This window comes from Hoplias malabaricus, chromosome 1, assembly GCF_029633855.1.
Source record: "Hoplias malabaricus isolate fHopMal1 chromosome 1, fHopMal1.hap1, whole genome shotgun sequence".
In the NCBI taxonomy this organism is placed as follows: domain Eukaryota; kingdom Metazoa; phylum Chordata; class Actinopteri; order Characiformes; family Erythrinidae; genus Hoplias; species Hoplias malabaricus.
The window spans coordinates 1,352,828-1,369,363 of NC_089800.1; the positions used below are offsets into that span (position 1 = coordinate 1,352,828).

Consider the following 16,536-nt stretch of genomic DNA (forward strand, 5'->3'; position numbering starts at 1 on the left):
CTTTGAATATAAATAGTACCAGGGACTGTCAGGAGACCTTTTCCATTAAGAACAAGCCCCCTGCAGAGAGAGGGAGAGAGGGAGACATTAGTGCAGCTTCAGTTTCTAAGCTGGAGCTGGCAGGAGGCACTGAGTGTTGTTCTTCCTCTCAGAGAGGAGTTTACAGCGCAGGCAGCGGGTAAGTGGGTAAAGTATATAAAAAATGAATTATGGTAATTACAGACGCTCAACAGTCCATGCACCTCTCGTATTATTTCCAAAGATGAGCATCAAATCTAAAGGGGTGCTACATGGGAATACAATCTCCCAGCATTGGGCTATGTTCTGGAGAGATAGAACTCCATCCGATACCGCTGGCATGAGTTGGACTGGGGTTTGTGATCCAGAACTAATCATCAGCACCGGTACCTGACCTCTCCAATGTTTACTGTGTGTAAATCCTTCACAGAAGAGTACAAGCTGGACCTGCAGTGGAGTCCTTATCGAGGTCTTTGATTACAGAAGATTATACAGTGCTTGTGGCGTCCTGATCTTTTCCTGACTCTGTGCTCAGATCAGTTTCACAGTAGCTACTGAATGCTTCATATTTCTAGATATTGAATAACAATTGAATTATTGGTGTATGGTTCAAGGGGTTAATCATAAAAACAAAATATAAATGCATTCCTCTCTGCTCTAGAAACAAGCAGAAACACCAGAGGATAACTTTTAATTTAACTTTTAAATTAAACAATTTACATGAATTATCATAAAGATAAATAAAAATGATCTCCGGATTCCACCCCACACACACACTGCTATCTCGAGCAGTAAGCATTAGTGCTAATTTCACTGTTCAGGTTTCAGTGGCAGTAGAGTGGGACGTACCTGAGCACAGCTGGTCACGGCACACTATGTGAGAAGATAGAAGTACTCGACCTGGCACTGTCAGTGTCTCCTGTCTCTCTGCCAGCTCCACATACTCATAATTCACTACATTAGATGCTTAGTCTTAAAATCCCTCACTGATGTGTATCATTGCTTCCTTAAACCAGTGAATTCTAGACCAAATAATAGTGATTAGATTTCTATACACTGTAATTCACTCATTCATCTTTGGAGTCCCACTCCGGGTGACTGTCTGTGAGGAGTGTGGTGTGTTCTCCCTGTGTCTGCGTGGGTTTCCTCTGGGTGACTGTCTTGTCAGGAGTGTGGTGTGTTCTCCCTGTGTCTGCGTGGGTTTCCTCCGGGTGACTGTCTGTGAGGAGTGTGGTGTGTTCTCTCTGTGTCTGCATGGGTTTCCGCCGGGTGACTGTCTGTGAGGAGTGTAGTGTGTTCTCTCTGTGTCTGCGTGGGTTTCCTCCGGGTGACTGTCTATGAGGAGTATAGTGTGTTCTCTCTGTGTCTGCGTGGGTTTCCTCCGGGTGACTGTCTGTGAGGAGTGTGGTGTGTTCTCCCTGTGTCTGCGTGGGTTTCCTCCGGGTGACTGTCTGTGAGGAGTGTGGTGTGTTCTCCCTGTGTCTGCGTGGGTTTCCTCTGGGTGACTGTCTGTGAGGAGTGTGGTGTGTTCTCCCTGTGTCTGCGTGGGTTTCCTCCGGGTGACTGTCTGTGAGGAGTGTGGTGTGTTCTCTCTGTGTCTGCATGGGTTTCCGCCGGGTGACTGTCTGTGAGGAGTGTAGTGTGTTCTCTCTGTGTCTGCGTGGGTTTCCTCCGGGTGACTGTCTATGAGGAGTATAGTGTGTTCTCTCTGTGTCTGCGTGGGTTTCCTCCGGGTGACTGTCTGTGAGGAGTGTGGTGTGTTCTCCCTGTGTCTGCGTGGGTTTCCTCCGGGTGACTGTCTGTGAGGAGTGTGGTGTGTTCTCCCTGTGTCTGTGTGGGTTTCCTCCAGGTGACTGTCTGTGAGGAGTGTGGTGTGTTCTCCCTGTGTCTGTGTGGGTTTCCTCCAGGTGACTGTCTGTGAGGAGTCTGGTGTGTTCTCTCTGTGTCTGCGTGGGTTTCCTCTGGGTGACTGTCTGTGAGGAGTGTGGTGTGTTCTCCCTGTGTCTGCGTGGGTTTCCTCCGGGTGACTGTCTGTGAGGAGTGTGGTGTGTTCTCTCTGTGTCTGCGTGGGTTTCCTCCGGGTGACTGTCTGTGAGGAGTGTGGTGTGTTCTCTCTGTGTCTGTGTGGGTTTCCTCCGGGTGACTGTCTGTGAGGAGTGTGGTGTGTTCTCTGTGTCTGCGTGGGTTTCCTCCGGGTGACTGTCTGTGAGGAGTGTGGTGTGTTCTCTCGCCAGTGCACAAACCTCAAGTGAATTATCGTGATCATACCACAGTTTTGTTATCGCTGTTCATTGTTAGGTTTTAACATAAAGAGGATGGAAAAAACTATTGGTTTATGAACATTCTGCAAAATACAACCCTGCTGTCTTGTAAGTGCAGGCACCACTGCTAATTTATGTGTGCATGTGGCGGAGTAATACTGGAAAAGCTTTGCTCAGAGTGCCATTATCATGCAATGTCAGCACTAGAACACCTCTCAGCCAATCGCAATATGGGTTCAAAACTAACTGTGGTATAACTTCATTTATAGAGCACTTTTTGTGCAATTGGTTTGTCCCAAAGTATTTTAATAGGATTCGGGGTCCTAACCCCAAGGGTGCACCGCTGACGCCAGAGCGGCAGGATAAATTCCCTCGGAGCATGAGGGTGAAACCCTGAGAGGAATCAAGGCTCAGAAGCGAAACTCATTCCCCTCTGGTCACAGAAACAACACAATACACTTCGTCATCACTGAGACGAGAACAGGAAGTATATCAATGATAAACATCTATTAAACAGACTGTAAGAAGTACTTGTGCATGGAAATCAATATTGTCACTGTCCCTGGACCAAGAAACACAAACGGATTTCAGATTTTGAATGTGGTTACTCTCTCTAAAGCATTACAATGTGTTTGGGGTTTTTTTCTGTAGGTTTTAATGTGATGAAATACCATCTCCTGGATCTTATGCTTTTTCTGCTCCAACAAACTGAGAGCTCCTCAACAAACCATTCAGAGCAGTGGCAGAAAAAGCCTAAAAAACTCATTCACAATGCATTCTCTGCACGTCGTACACAGGGAGTTTCCTAATGCTCCCCCCGGTTTTGCCCATTACAGAAAATAGCTGTTGCTACCTCTTTCCTTTAATGCATCATTCGCTGTACGTAGCCACAGCAAGCAACAAGAAGGAGAATTAATCACAAAGCTGTGGGTGTGCGGTATACTGCTCTAACGTGAGATTCCAGGGCTTAGTAGTGTTCTCATACTGGAGCTGATGACAGGTGTCTTCTGGGTTGACAGAGTGTATAGAAGAACTATAACACAGAATGACAGATGATCACATAAAGACTTAAATACTACAGACATGCCTGACAGCAGTGAACTCTTCTGTCCCTTATCTGACAACGAATAACTCCATCCAGAGTCCTGCTGCTCCTGTTATCATTACTGTTAAAGGGTAAAGAACTATAAGAGATCAGTTTGTCTGGAAAATGGACGTTAGCCTGAATTCAGAGCTCAGAAAGTAGTGAAAACTGTCCTTCAAAACACTTCTAAAGACCACATATATACAGTAATCTTCTCTTAGGTTCTCTCCTCGTGTCCTCTCAAATTTAGAGGCGTTATTATTTAAGGAACCACCCTAAAACTCTCTGTCTGTAAAGAAACTGTCAGTGAGAAAGGCCTCTGCCCGGGAGCCATGTGGAGACGCTAACAAGCTACTTGGCATTAACTAGAGTTCAGACGTGAGATGCTAAGAGAAGGAAAATGGTAGACATTGTTCAAACTCACTCATCGATTCTGGACTGATTGAACAGCCAGGCCTTACTTGAAACATCCCTTGCTCGTAAACCACTTGTTTTTTTATTTCTAAAAAACCTGATCACAGAACAGTGGCCTCGTAAATAGCTGTGCGTCGGCTAATCACAGGTGGAGGTAAACTGAGAAGCAACAAGGCTTTATCAGGTAATCACAATAAAACCAAATTCTCAGCATCTGATAGTCGTACACCTTTTTTTACACAGTCATTGTGTGCTTACCTTCACTGTACTGGTTACTGAAGTAGCTGAAATAGTTTGGACATGGAATCACCACCACTTCGCCGACTCCAGCTGAAGGCCAACAAGCGATGATGTCCCACATGCCTTTACAGCCTGTTAACAAAGAGGAGACTCAGTGACAGTGACAGTCTTATGCCTCTTAATGTGTCATTAACTGCAGTGTTTAATGAACACTACACGGAAATAAGATTGACACAGTTCTTCTTTTGTCTTTAATTCAAAGCCAAAGCTTCCCTTTACGTGGCTGGAAAATACCCATGAGCTAAGTTGCTATAACTACGTATCTTCGCTGTTAATTTTAATAAAGAAACCAGAGCTGAGACACCGTACTGATAATGTTTTGAGCTTATGTAATAAAGCTGGTGGCCTTGGGAATTCACAATAAGTCCAGGTATTTCCCATCAGAGCTAAGTGACTATTCTCAAGGGAGTGCGCTTTGTAGTCTCTCTTTTGGATTTGCGAATCTCAAGGCTCTCTCGGTGCGAGTGAAGGAAATGTGCGGCTTCATATCGCCGTGAGGAAGCTTACAGACAAAGCATTCCCCTGTTCTTCATTTTATTTTTCTACAACATGAACATGAATTTCACTGTTCTCTTTCACTTCAAAGATTTGTCGTTGCACCACGGACTTGTCAGTGCACCTTCTCGGTCCAAAGGATAAGTCAGAAGATGATAACCTATTACATAGTTCAAAGGAGCTTCCAGGCAACCATCTGAGTGAACATTCAGAGCCTCGAAGACTCGGCTAGCTCTGTGGAAGCTTGGAAAAAGTACAAGTCTTTTTTCTTCTATTAACGCACCTGTATAGTGTCAGAGCCTTGAAAGCAATCTATTATAACACTGTAGACAGACAGTCATCTGGAAGGATATTGGTACTGCGCCATGTAATACATTCATATAGCTATACGTCTAATAGAGCGCTGTAAAATTGATCCAGTCTCTGTAGGAATCACTCTTTCTGAGAGAAACATGATTTACTAAAGTCTGACACCTCCTGGAGTAGAGATTTAAAGTCTGGAGAATGTTACCTGACGTCACGTTTCCAGCCGTTTTGTTTTCACATCTTTTCCTCTCCAACTCAATCTCATTGACCATGTCACACATGTGAACGGAGCCGATCTGTGTGAAAGAACAAGAGCAGAGTTTTAGTCTTCTGTCTTCAACACGAGTTCCCATTAATAATGCATTTCTAAACCTTTCCATAACATTGTCCTTTTTAAAAGCACTTCTAATCGACATAATCTTGCCTATATCGATTATATCGATCATGTTTATATTGTCCCCACTGTGTGTTCATGTACTGTCCCTTTAAAATCACGCTACCAAGCTGTAGTCACATGATTCTGCCTCCTATCTGCCACATGGAGGAGAACCTAAACGCCGAGGCCGACCGAGCGACTCGAGCAACTCGCAACAAAGAAAAGCACAGCGTCTGTGGTTTGGACGAGATGTGTTGTGACTTTAATTAAGACGACACTGAACAAAAGGACGTCAAATATAAATGCTGAGAAAAAACAGTTTCATCCAAAGCACAATCACACACCAAATGTAAACAGTGCTCAGGAAACGAGAGAGAAACAAGCTCTCGGTGACATTAGAAACAACATCCCGGCTTTAACACTGCAGCATGTTTACAGCACAAGCCTCAACACTGAACTGTGAAGGTCATAAATACAAACACAAAATAATCGTTCATTAATCGCAATCGTGATAAAATTACAATTAATCGTGGTAATGATTAGCGCTCATATCGCCCAGCACTACCACATATTCATTCATTCATTCATTCATTCATTATCTGTAACCCTTATCCAGTTCAGGGTCGCGGTGGGTCCAGAGCCTACCTGGAATCATTGGGCGCAAGGCGGGAATACACCCTGGAGGGGGCGCCAGTCCTTCACAGGGCAACACAGACACACACACACACATTCACATCTACGGACACTTTTGAGTCGCCAATCCACCTACCAACGTGTGTTTTTGGACTGTGGGAGGAAACCGGAGCACCCGGAGGAAACCCACACAGACACAGGGAGAACACACCACACTCCTCACAGACAGTCACCCGGAGGAAACCCACGCAGACACAGGGAGAACACACCACACTCCTCACTACCACATATTATAATATGCTATATTCTGTATACATATCAATAAGAAATTCCACAGAGTCGTTCAGACCTCATTTAACACGTTATGTGCCTGAGGATATGATGATCACGGTATCCTCGTGCAAATCTTTAAGAAAACAATGCACATATCATCGCTGGCAGCTGGATTAATATGGGTTTGGACTTCATACACGTTGCCTGCGTATGCCTGGCCCAAACTGTGAGCACAACTGTGGTCTCAGAATTCAGATCATGGAACAGTGGTCATAACTATTCATAGCCACAGTGCCTTAAAATAGCTTTGAACGTTCAGAAACACAGCTATCTCTTTTGTAAGTAATTTTTTCAAAGCTCGGCCCTTGATTACAGACTGCTCACACAGATACGACACACACACCAAACACCTGTTAATGCAAGGTGTAAACAAGCTCGAAGCGTTAAAGGAAATTATGTTTATTGTGGCTTTCCCAAAGTTATGCTGCGAAAATGACTAATGAAGAATGGGGTTTTTTGCAGCCCTAGGCTCTAAACACTACTCTCAACCAAGCAACAACAACATTATTATCACAGAGCCTCAGCCGTCATCAGTGTGATGAAATTCTCTGCCAACTGTGTGACTGATTGTGAGCTGATGTGGAAAAAAACTGAAAATAACAGGAAACAAGCAACGCAAATGAATCCATATTGTGATCATTGTGAAAGTAAAAGCATTTTCTGTTTGTTTGCAGACTCTGGGATGAGATGATATTGTGGTGTAACCGATGAAGCTTTCACGCTGTACACACACCACATCCCAGGCAAGTTCACCTTTCTTCTACCACTCTTTCCTCAGTCAATTAATGCGTCCTCGCCGTGCTTTAACACAGTTTCTCTCATGCAGAAAAACTCCTCCGTCTTCGCTGTGAAATCAGCGTGAAATTTGGCTTCCTGGAGCTTTTTATGGAACCGTATCCACAGAGTCCTAAAAGCGCAGCGTGAAAGTGCAGCATTTTGGCTGGAAATGTAGAGCTGATACTCTGTGTGTAAATGAGGGAAGGAGAATTAAAGAAGGAGTGTCCACTTGTGTCAGCTGCCAATAACAAATGCATGCTGACAGCCACTGTCAGAGAGCCTGTGGGTCAGTGAGGATGTGTAAGACCACGAAACAACTCGAGAAGGTCAGTGTGTGTGTGTGTGTGTGCGTCTATGCAAGTGTGTAAGAGAGAGAGAGAGAGAGAGAGAGAGAGAGAGAGAGAGAGAGAGAGAGAGAGCAGCAGTTCAGTCAGCACTGCTTTGGAATTCAATACATAAAGAAAGTAATACAAAAATACAGCTGTAACAGTTGCTTGATGATGTTAATATGCTTCAAACAGAGAAAGGACTAAAAGACATCCACTCTAATATAATCGTCCTAAGCCCATTCATATTCTCACACCATTTGATTCCTTTTGCACAGCAGGGACATTTCATGGTGAAGGGAAAAATGTCTCTGAAGCCTAAAACTGTAAAGTGTAAAATGTTTTTCTTTCCTTCTACAAGGTTACAGTGACAGTATCATTCACTCATTCATTGTCTGTAACCCTTATCCAGTTCAGGGTCGCTGTGGGTCCAGAGCCTCCCTAGAATCATTGGGCGCAAGGCGGGAACACACCCTGGAGGGAGCGCCAGTCCTTCACAGGGCAACACACACACATTCACTCACACACACACACCGGACACTTTTTGAGTTGCCAATCCACCTACCAGGGCGGCACGGTGGCGCAGCAGGTAGGTGTCTCAGTCACACAGCTCCAGGAACCTGGAGGTTGTGGGTTCTAGTCCCGCTCCGGGTGACTGTCTGTGAGGAGTGTGGTGTGTTCTCTCTGTGTCTGCGTGGGTTTCCTCCAGGTGACTGTCTGTGAGGAGTGTGGTGTGTTCTCCCTGTGTCTGCGTGGGTTTCCTCCGGGTGACTGTGAGGAGTGTGGTGTGTTCTCCCTGTGTCTGCGTGGGTTTCCTCCGGGTGCTCCGGTTTCCTCCCACAGTCCAAAAACACACATTGGTAGGTGGATTGGCGACTCCAAAGTGTCCGTATGTGTGAATGTGTGTGTCTGTGTTGCAGGGTTACAGATAATGAATGAATGAATAAATGAATGAATGAATGAATCCACCTACCAACGTGTTTTTTTGGACTGTGGGAGGAAACCGGAGCACCCGGAGGAAACCCACGCAGACACAGAGAGAACACACCACACTCCTCACAGACAGTCACCCGGAGGAAACCCACGCAGACGCAGAGAGAACACACCACACTCCTCACAGACAGTCACCCGGAGGAAACCCACGCAGACACAGGGAGAACACACCACACTCCTCACAGACAGTCACCCGGAGGAAACCCACGCAGACGCAGAGAGAACACACCACACTCCTCACAGACAGTCACCCGGAGGAAACCCACGCAGACACAGGGAGAACACACCACACTCCTCACAGACAGTCACCCGGAGGAAAGTGTGAAATGTGTGTTTCACTGCACGTATTGGGCTAAATGCAGAGAACAAATTCCTCTCTGTGCAGCACAGTGGTCTGTAAAGTGATTCTGATTTATTTTCTAAGTCTAATCAGGATGAGCTGCGGTAACATTTATTATTCTGAACTAATCATTCAAACACACCACTAAGGTCTTGAATGCCATCAAACAAGCTCTCACTGAAGCAAAGTGGGACAAACCCCCCACTGACTTCCATAATGTTGAGAGAAATACTGAATGGACGTCTTGGGAAGCACGGGGTTTTTAAAAGTGTGAAGAGATAACAAAGCCATCAGTGAGAACCAAACACATTTTCAGACAGAAACACCAAGAGTTTAATTCCACTCTCAGTAAACACAATGTGGAAAACAATAACTCGGCGTGAGCACATACTGCTGCTGTATTAAGGCCTGCTTTGCATTCTCACGCGTGCTCTGAGAGTTGAGATGGCGTTTTTTCGTGGGTAATTATATTTTCCGCACGTGTACAGGGTTTGCTCTACTGTCTGGTCGTTCTGACTGCTGCCATTGTTAAAATCCATATAACAGCATGCCTTTCAGAGAGTTATAGTGCGAAGAGCTCGGAACAAACATGTGACAACCTGGGGATGGTGTGTAGTTCAACATGTTCACGGAGAGGATAATTTTGTGAGTTTTGACTTTTGAGTTTACTTTGAAATAGTGTGTAAACTCCACAGCTTTCACTCATCATTTATGAGGCTATTATACACCACACATTACGGCATACGGAGGCTGTACTGTAGCTGGGTTAGCTCTCACTGGTAACATGCTTTAACGTGTGCGATCCTAACAGGACTGTCCAGGGCTTCTTTTAAACCTTCACTAATTCAGAATGAGAGTTGTAGACACCCCAAAGTTTGTCGGTTCTCAGATCCATGAGACGCGCGTCATAAGGGAAATGATTAGTAAATGAATTATAAATGGTCTGTTTACGTAACTGGAGTTTGGCAGCTGCAGTAATTACCCAGAGAGGAGCTGCCATTCCCTCAGTGACTTACACACAAGATGCAGTGGTGAAGTGGCCTCTGGGAGTGTGACCTCTAGTTAATGTTCTGGGTGACTGGATAAGACACGTCTAGACTGAGAAAAGGGTGCAGCTCTGAGGGTCAAGGTCATATATTTGTGAGAAGGGACTAGGCTCATATCCACATTCTTTCTAAAATAACCCCTGGACTTCAATGTGCAAAACCTCTGCTTAACGTAGGTCTTAAGATATTAGAAATGCGACACTTGATCACAACATAACAACACCAACAAATGATGCACCTCAGTAGATTTCCCTATTTACACAAGCATCTACAGTCTTTGGACTTTCAGTGGAGGAGATAAGAACAAATATAACCAGCAGATTAAAGTTGCTTTTGTTTTATGGTCCTCTGGATCAGGAGAGATGTCCAGGAAGGGAGCTGTAACATGTAAATTCTACTGTGACTAATCAAACTTGTTCTTGTTTGTTGTCTCTTTAGCTAAACATACAGACACTAATCATTAACCCCTCACACAATGCTACTGTGAACACGGGGCCTAAACTGTCAGTGAAAGCCATGATTAAAACATGTCTGTTTATAGTCAATTGTTTGTATGAGGATAAATTAGTGCTAATTTCGATTCCATCTGTATATCATTCATTCATTCATTATCATTGGACACAAGTCAGGAATACACCCTGGAGGGGGTGCCAGGAGGGGGTGCCAGGGAGAACACACCAACTCCTCACAGACAGTCACCCGGAGGAAACCCACGCAGACACAGAGAGAACACACTACACTCCTCACAGACAGTCACCCGGAGGAAACCCACGCAGACACAGAGAGAACACACTACACTCCTCACAGACAGTCACCCGGAGGAAACCCACACAGACACAGAGAGAACACACCACACTCCTCACAGACAGTCACCCGGAGGAAACCCACGCAGACACAGGGAGAACACACCACACTCCTCACAGACAGTCACCCGGAGGAAACCCACACAGACACAGGGAGAACACACCACACTCCTCACAGACAGTCACCCGGAGGAAACCCACGCAGACACAGGGAGAACACACCACACTCCTCACAGACAGTCACCCGGAGGAAACCCACGCAGACACAGAGAGAACACACTACACTCCTCACAGACAGTCACCCGGAGGAAACCCACGCAGACACAGGGAGAACACACCACACTCCTGACAGACAGTCACCCGGAGGAAACCCACACAGACATTTTTTTTAGCTCCTTTCACAGTGAATTTGATTTGAAATCTCTTACTCTTTATTCCTTTTTCAAAAGGAAGGAGTATATTTTAGACTTGTGCAGGAAATTTGAGCATCACAATGGTGTTTAATGACAGGCCTGTGCAATAGTTATTATATTACAGTTTATATATTTGCTGAAATTAACTGAAATTGGCAGAATGCTTAAACGTATCGCCAGTAGAGGATGTGTTAGCTTGTTCCCAATTAGAAAATGAACTAAATGTGTCTGGGTTGAGTGTGTGTATTCAAACGTCTGTGTACAGCTGCAGTCTGTGTACGTCTGGCCTGTTTAGTATGTTACATGTTACGTGCACTTACAGAGACAAACTCCTCATATATACACTGTATATTTTGGTGAAATGGGAGTTATCCTGAAAGCCTCTCAGATGCCAGGCATACCTGACAAACCTCGCAGGCACTTCACAGGTTTGTGTTTATACTCAGATCATTTGTGAGGTTTCAGCTATGTAAATGGAGGCCGGGCGCATACAGTAAGCTGGCCCCATGATTTCGCACGGTCTAGCTCATTTCCAAAGATAGCAGTGCGAAATCCGGGACTTATTACCGCAGGAGACGGCGCGACAGACCTCCAGCCCTAAAGGCCAAGCGAGTTAGTCACTGGAAACTTAACCTGTGCCAAATGAGGAGATTTACTGCTGACATGGATTTTAAGCTTGTTACTTTATGATAGTTGGTGCAGACCGAGTGCTCTTAGTTTACACAGCCACTGTGGGATGACTCAGCGCTGCTGTTCTGCCCAAAATAATAGCCATGCGTCGGTATAGACTAACTTTTACAGGCCGAATAAGCATGGCATTAACACTGTGTATTTTTCACTCTAAAGCTTGCCCCTGGTTTTAAAGTCATTCATTAATTATGGCCCAAACCACTCCACTCAACCCTCACTCGCCCAAAACCACAGCCCCGACCGCGGATTAAGCCTGACACCCGTTAAAATGGTAGTTAAAAACGCATGTAAAAAGAGGTAGGAGATGGCACAGGGCATAGATCCCCACTGTAAATATTTCATTAGGAGCAAATAAGATCAACTTAGAAATGTCCCCCAAACCTGGACATGACTTATCTGCTCCACACAAACATCTGCTGGGACCAGGCTGTCTGTTATAGTCATTCTGAAAGGGGATATCAGCACCGTCCCCCCTCAACCCAGATGAGTGCATCGCTCACATCCCGCAGAACTCAGTGACAAACAGCCAGCTGTCAGACAGACAGTCCCCGCTGCCCGCTCCTCTGTCCGTGAGGGTTGATTTAGCCACTCGAGGAGCTCGCCTGTGATGTCAGTTTGACTTCGCCATCGACTCGAGAGACATCAGACACACACCACCCCCCGTGAGATCCATGAGGACCTGGACTCCTGAGAAATGGCTCACAGCATTGAACTTGGCCACAGGGAAGCTGCATAAACACAGCATATGTCATCCAGATGGGTGAGCTGTGCTATTTAAGGCTGATAAGACTGGGTTTATGAGCGGAGACAGCTTCACAGCATGTGATTTTATTTATCGGCAGTTTGGGATTCAATGAAGTTAATGAGGAAAACCTTTGGTGCCGAGAATGATTACGTTTATATTTGTCACTGTACAATGTACAACGAAAAACGTGTCTTCCACGTGTAACCCGTCTGTGGCAGTGAACACACACACACACTAGTGCACTAGGGGCTGTGAACACACACCCAGAATGGGGGGGGCAGTCAATTCTGGAGCAGTTGTGGGTTCGGTGCCTTGCTCAAGGGCCCCTCAGCCGTGGATTGAGGAGGAGGACAGTGCTGTTCCTTCACTCCCACCGCCCCCAGTTTTACTGTCACTCGCGGGAATCGAACCAACGACCTTTCAGCCCTAGATTAGTTTCAGTCAGATTGTTCGGTCCTATAATTTAATCAATAAAATCTCATAATTACATCAATTATATAGCAGTCACATAGTTTTAATGCATGTATCTTACATTAATTTATTATTACTTTTTGTATTTAAAGAAAGTGTTTCATACACACACCTGGCCTTCACTTACTTCAAAAATATAATAAATAAACCAATAAATCAAGGCTCAAATCCAGTGAAAGAAAGCCATCGACGTGTCAAAGATGATTAAGAAATCGTCACTAAAACGCAGAAGAGCTTAACCTCCTGTCCACTACCACTTTTGTTTTATCTGTCTTTGAACTAATGCTGAGGAAATGTGCTCAAACCTGAACACGAATCCAAATCATTTTTCATGTCCTTGTTTTTAAAAATAGTACACAATAAACATAAATTTCTATTTTTGTCTTTGACTCAATGCACAAGGGACATAGAGAAAAATGCATTCTTCAGACAACATCAGTTCCTCAATTTTACCCCCAGATAAAGAGGACAAGCTAAAACCTAGCGTTAGCATGCTACTTCATTACGTATTGGATATATCTTACCACCATTTACATGAGAGTTATGCTACTACTTGCTTGGCTTTGTATATTTTAACCTATAGCTAGTTTAGGAAAACTAATTAAATTACAATTTTAAGGTAGAAAGCTGTTTAAAGCTTCATTTGACATCATTGTAAACTATTACCTTTATTTAACAATTTTTTATAGTTTGTAATTATTTATTATTACTGTAAACAAAGACATTGATATGAAATACAAAACTTCTCCAGACCTTCCAATGACAAGAGAATGTATTTTGGGCATTTCCTTGTTTTTGACAACCCAGTCTCACAGCTGCTCGTGATATAGTCACAGATAGAGGAGACTGCAGTTCGTGACATAGTCCCATATGTCAGACATTTTATGCGACAATATCACGATCGTAAGTGTATGGGTAATTACCATAAAAACACGATGTGACAGTGACACGAAAACTCCTCCTCATTACAGAAGTCATTACCATCCGTTAATACCACCGTCTTATTTTTATTTACGGAAAATATAACCTTACTAATTCATTATTTGCTAAAATATCGAAGCAAATAATGGCTAGAGAAATGTCTGTGAGGAGTGTGGTGTGTTCTTCCTGTGTCTGCATGGGTTTCGTCCGGGTGACTGTCTGTGAGGAGTGTGGTGTGTTCTCTCTGTGTCTGTGTGGGTTTCCTCCGGGTGACTGTCTGTGAGGAGTGTGGTGTGTTCTCTCTGTGTCTGTGTGGGTTTCCTCCGGGTGACTGTCTGTGAGGAGTGTGGTGTGTTCTCCCTGTGTCTGTGTGGGTTTCGTCCGGGTGACTGTCTGTGAGGAGTGTGGTGTGTTCTCTCTGTGTCTGTGTGGGTTTCCTCCAGGTGACTGTCTGTGAGGAGTGTGGTGTGTTCTCTCTGTGTCTGTGTGGGTTTCCTCCGGGTGACTGTCTGTGAGGAGTGTGGTGTGTTCTCCGTGTGTCTGTGTGGGTTTCCTCTGGTTGACTGACTGTCTGTGAGGAGTGTGGTGTGTTCTCCCTGTGTCTGCGTGGGTGTCCTCCGGGTGCTCCGGTTTCCTCCCACAGTCCAAAAACACACGTTGGTAGGTGGATTGGCTCAAAAAGTGTCCGTAGGTGTGAATATGTGAATGTGTGTGTGTGTTGTCCTGTGAAGGACTGGCGCCCCCTCCAGGGTGTATTCCCGCCTTGCGCCCAATGATTCCAGGTAGGCTCTGGACCCACCGTGACCCTGAACTGGATAAGCGGTTACAGATGATGGATGGATGGAAATTAGTCAAAATAACGTTAAGGGAAAGAAATGTTCTCGTTGGAGTTAAAGCTAAAGTAGGACACCAATAATAATCATTGCTTAGGAGAAATATTATAATAAATGGAATAAGAACCTATGATCTGTAATTCACATTATGCCTTTTTTCTATGTTATGAAATGACTGTAATGAGGAGGAGTTTTCGTGTCACTGTCGTATAGTGTTTTTATGGTAATTACCCGTTCACTTACGATCGTGATATTGTCGCATAAAATGTCAGAACTATGGGACTATATCACGAGTAGCTGTGAGACCGGGTTGTTTTTAAAAATGCCAGAAACACCTCTGTGAAAATGGCTACATGGCTAATGATGGTCCGGCTAAACTAGGCTTGCCTAATTTCACTTTGCTCTTCTATAACTATAAATACAAACGTGTATTAACCGTGTATTGGGATGTTTCATGAACTGATTTCAAAGGTTTGTTTCCCCATATTTCAAACCCTTTACCATAGGTTTAAACATCTCAATACGGAAGGCAACAGTGAATGAGCCACAGCTGTTGAGTTCCAGTGAAATGAAAAAACTCTGCCTTATTTCATTTATTTTTGTAACATAATGGTTTTACAAGAATCTGAAGAAGGTAATATTCCTTCCACTTCAAAAACCTGACGTCCTGATGTTACGCCAGCGGCTACTGAAACCTGCTTGATCACCTTTGTAAACATTAAAAGCTTTCACACGCATTTTCACTTCAAAAGAATTAACAAAATGAAACAAGTAGCAAGACTCAGTCGGGGTCAATCCAAAGGAAATTGCTCATAAACTATTTGTGAAAATAAAAAAATTAAAAACTTCAAGGGGTATAGTAATAATTAGCATTAGCCTTTAGCACAAACGCTGCCATATTTGGAATCTCAATGTGTTTCTTTAATTTAACACCAGATCTATGAAGCTGTGAAGTAACACGTATGAAATCTTAAAGCCACCAGTGAGCATCTGCGTTCCTAAAGGACCATGCGACACTGAGCTGGCGATCTCAAACAGACTTGCTAAGGTGGTTTAGGACGTTCCTTTTATCTATAACTGACATGCTGTTATCTGACATTCAGCCATCCGAAGAAAAATGGGACACAAACTAAGGACAAACGTTCATGGAATGAAATGAGAAGCTCAATGCCCATCCTCAATGCCAGCGCCCCCTAGTGGAGCAGTGGAACTTGAGCTGGAGCTGAGTTTGTGATTTGAACCTGTATTTCAGAATCTGAATCAGACACAACACAGGGAGATGCTACCGTTTTTCCTCTGAGAAAAAAGAACCCCGTTATACATCCATTATATTTATCTCAGTGTCTGATCCCACACCAAAGTATGCTCCTGTTATTCTCTCAAAAAGACTAGTTATCAGCCTCTAATCCCTTCAGCTGAAATATCATTCGCAAATTCTTGGCATCACCTACAAGCAACTCTCATTAACATTTGTCTGCAGCCATCAATCAGGACAAAGAGCGGTACGTGTTTATTAATGGCTGTAAACAGTCTCGGCTTTATCTTGGTGCTGAGAAGTGAGGTATGCACCTGGTACACACTCACAGCGATTGCAAAACAGCAGAAGAGCAGACCTGATATTACCAGAGGAGCGATACAGCCCTGGAAGCACTGACCCGGCAACAAGAGATACAGAGTACGGCGATCTGTTTCTGTTACTGAGCAACTGCAGCTCAATGCACTCTTCACAGAACCTTCTTAGGACACAGCAGAACACAAACTGAGACACGGAACACGGGCTGTTGTTCTGTCAAACGGGTTCAAATGGCAGATTGCTGACTGTGTCCGGGTCACAGAGAGATTCACCCTCAGAAATCCCATGTTTACGTGGTCTTTAAAGTCTGTGCGCTGTGCCTTTAACGTCTTCAGTCGTGGTGTTTCCAGTCTGAGGCCGAGGGCTCCATCCACATTTAGGACAA

The 16,536-nt window shown here is 44.4% G+C and overlaps 1 protein-coding gene across 1 annotated transcript in view; it reads right to left on the minus strand.

Moving 5' to 3' along the window:
• Positions 1-16,536, minus strand: part of vipr1b (vasoactive intestinal peptide receptor 1b) — a 72,631-nt gene that overhangs the window by 45,772 nt on the left and 10,323 nt on the right. The window contains exons 2-3 of the mRNA XM_066676004.1: positions 5,084-5,174; positions 4,036-4,149 (exon numbers count right to left, since the gene is read on the minus strand). Of these exons, the coding sequence (XP_066532101.1) occupies positions 4,036-4,149; positions 5,084-5,174 (205 nt within the window). The remainder of the gene's footprint in view (positions 1-4,035; positions 4,150-5,083; positions 5,175-16,536) is intronic.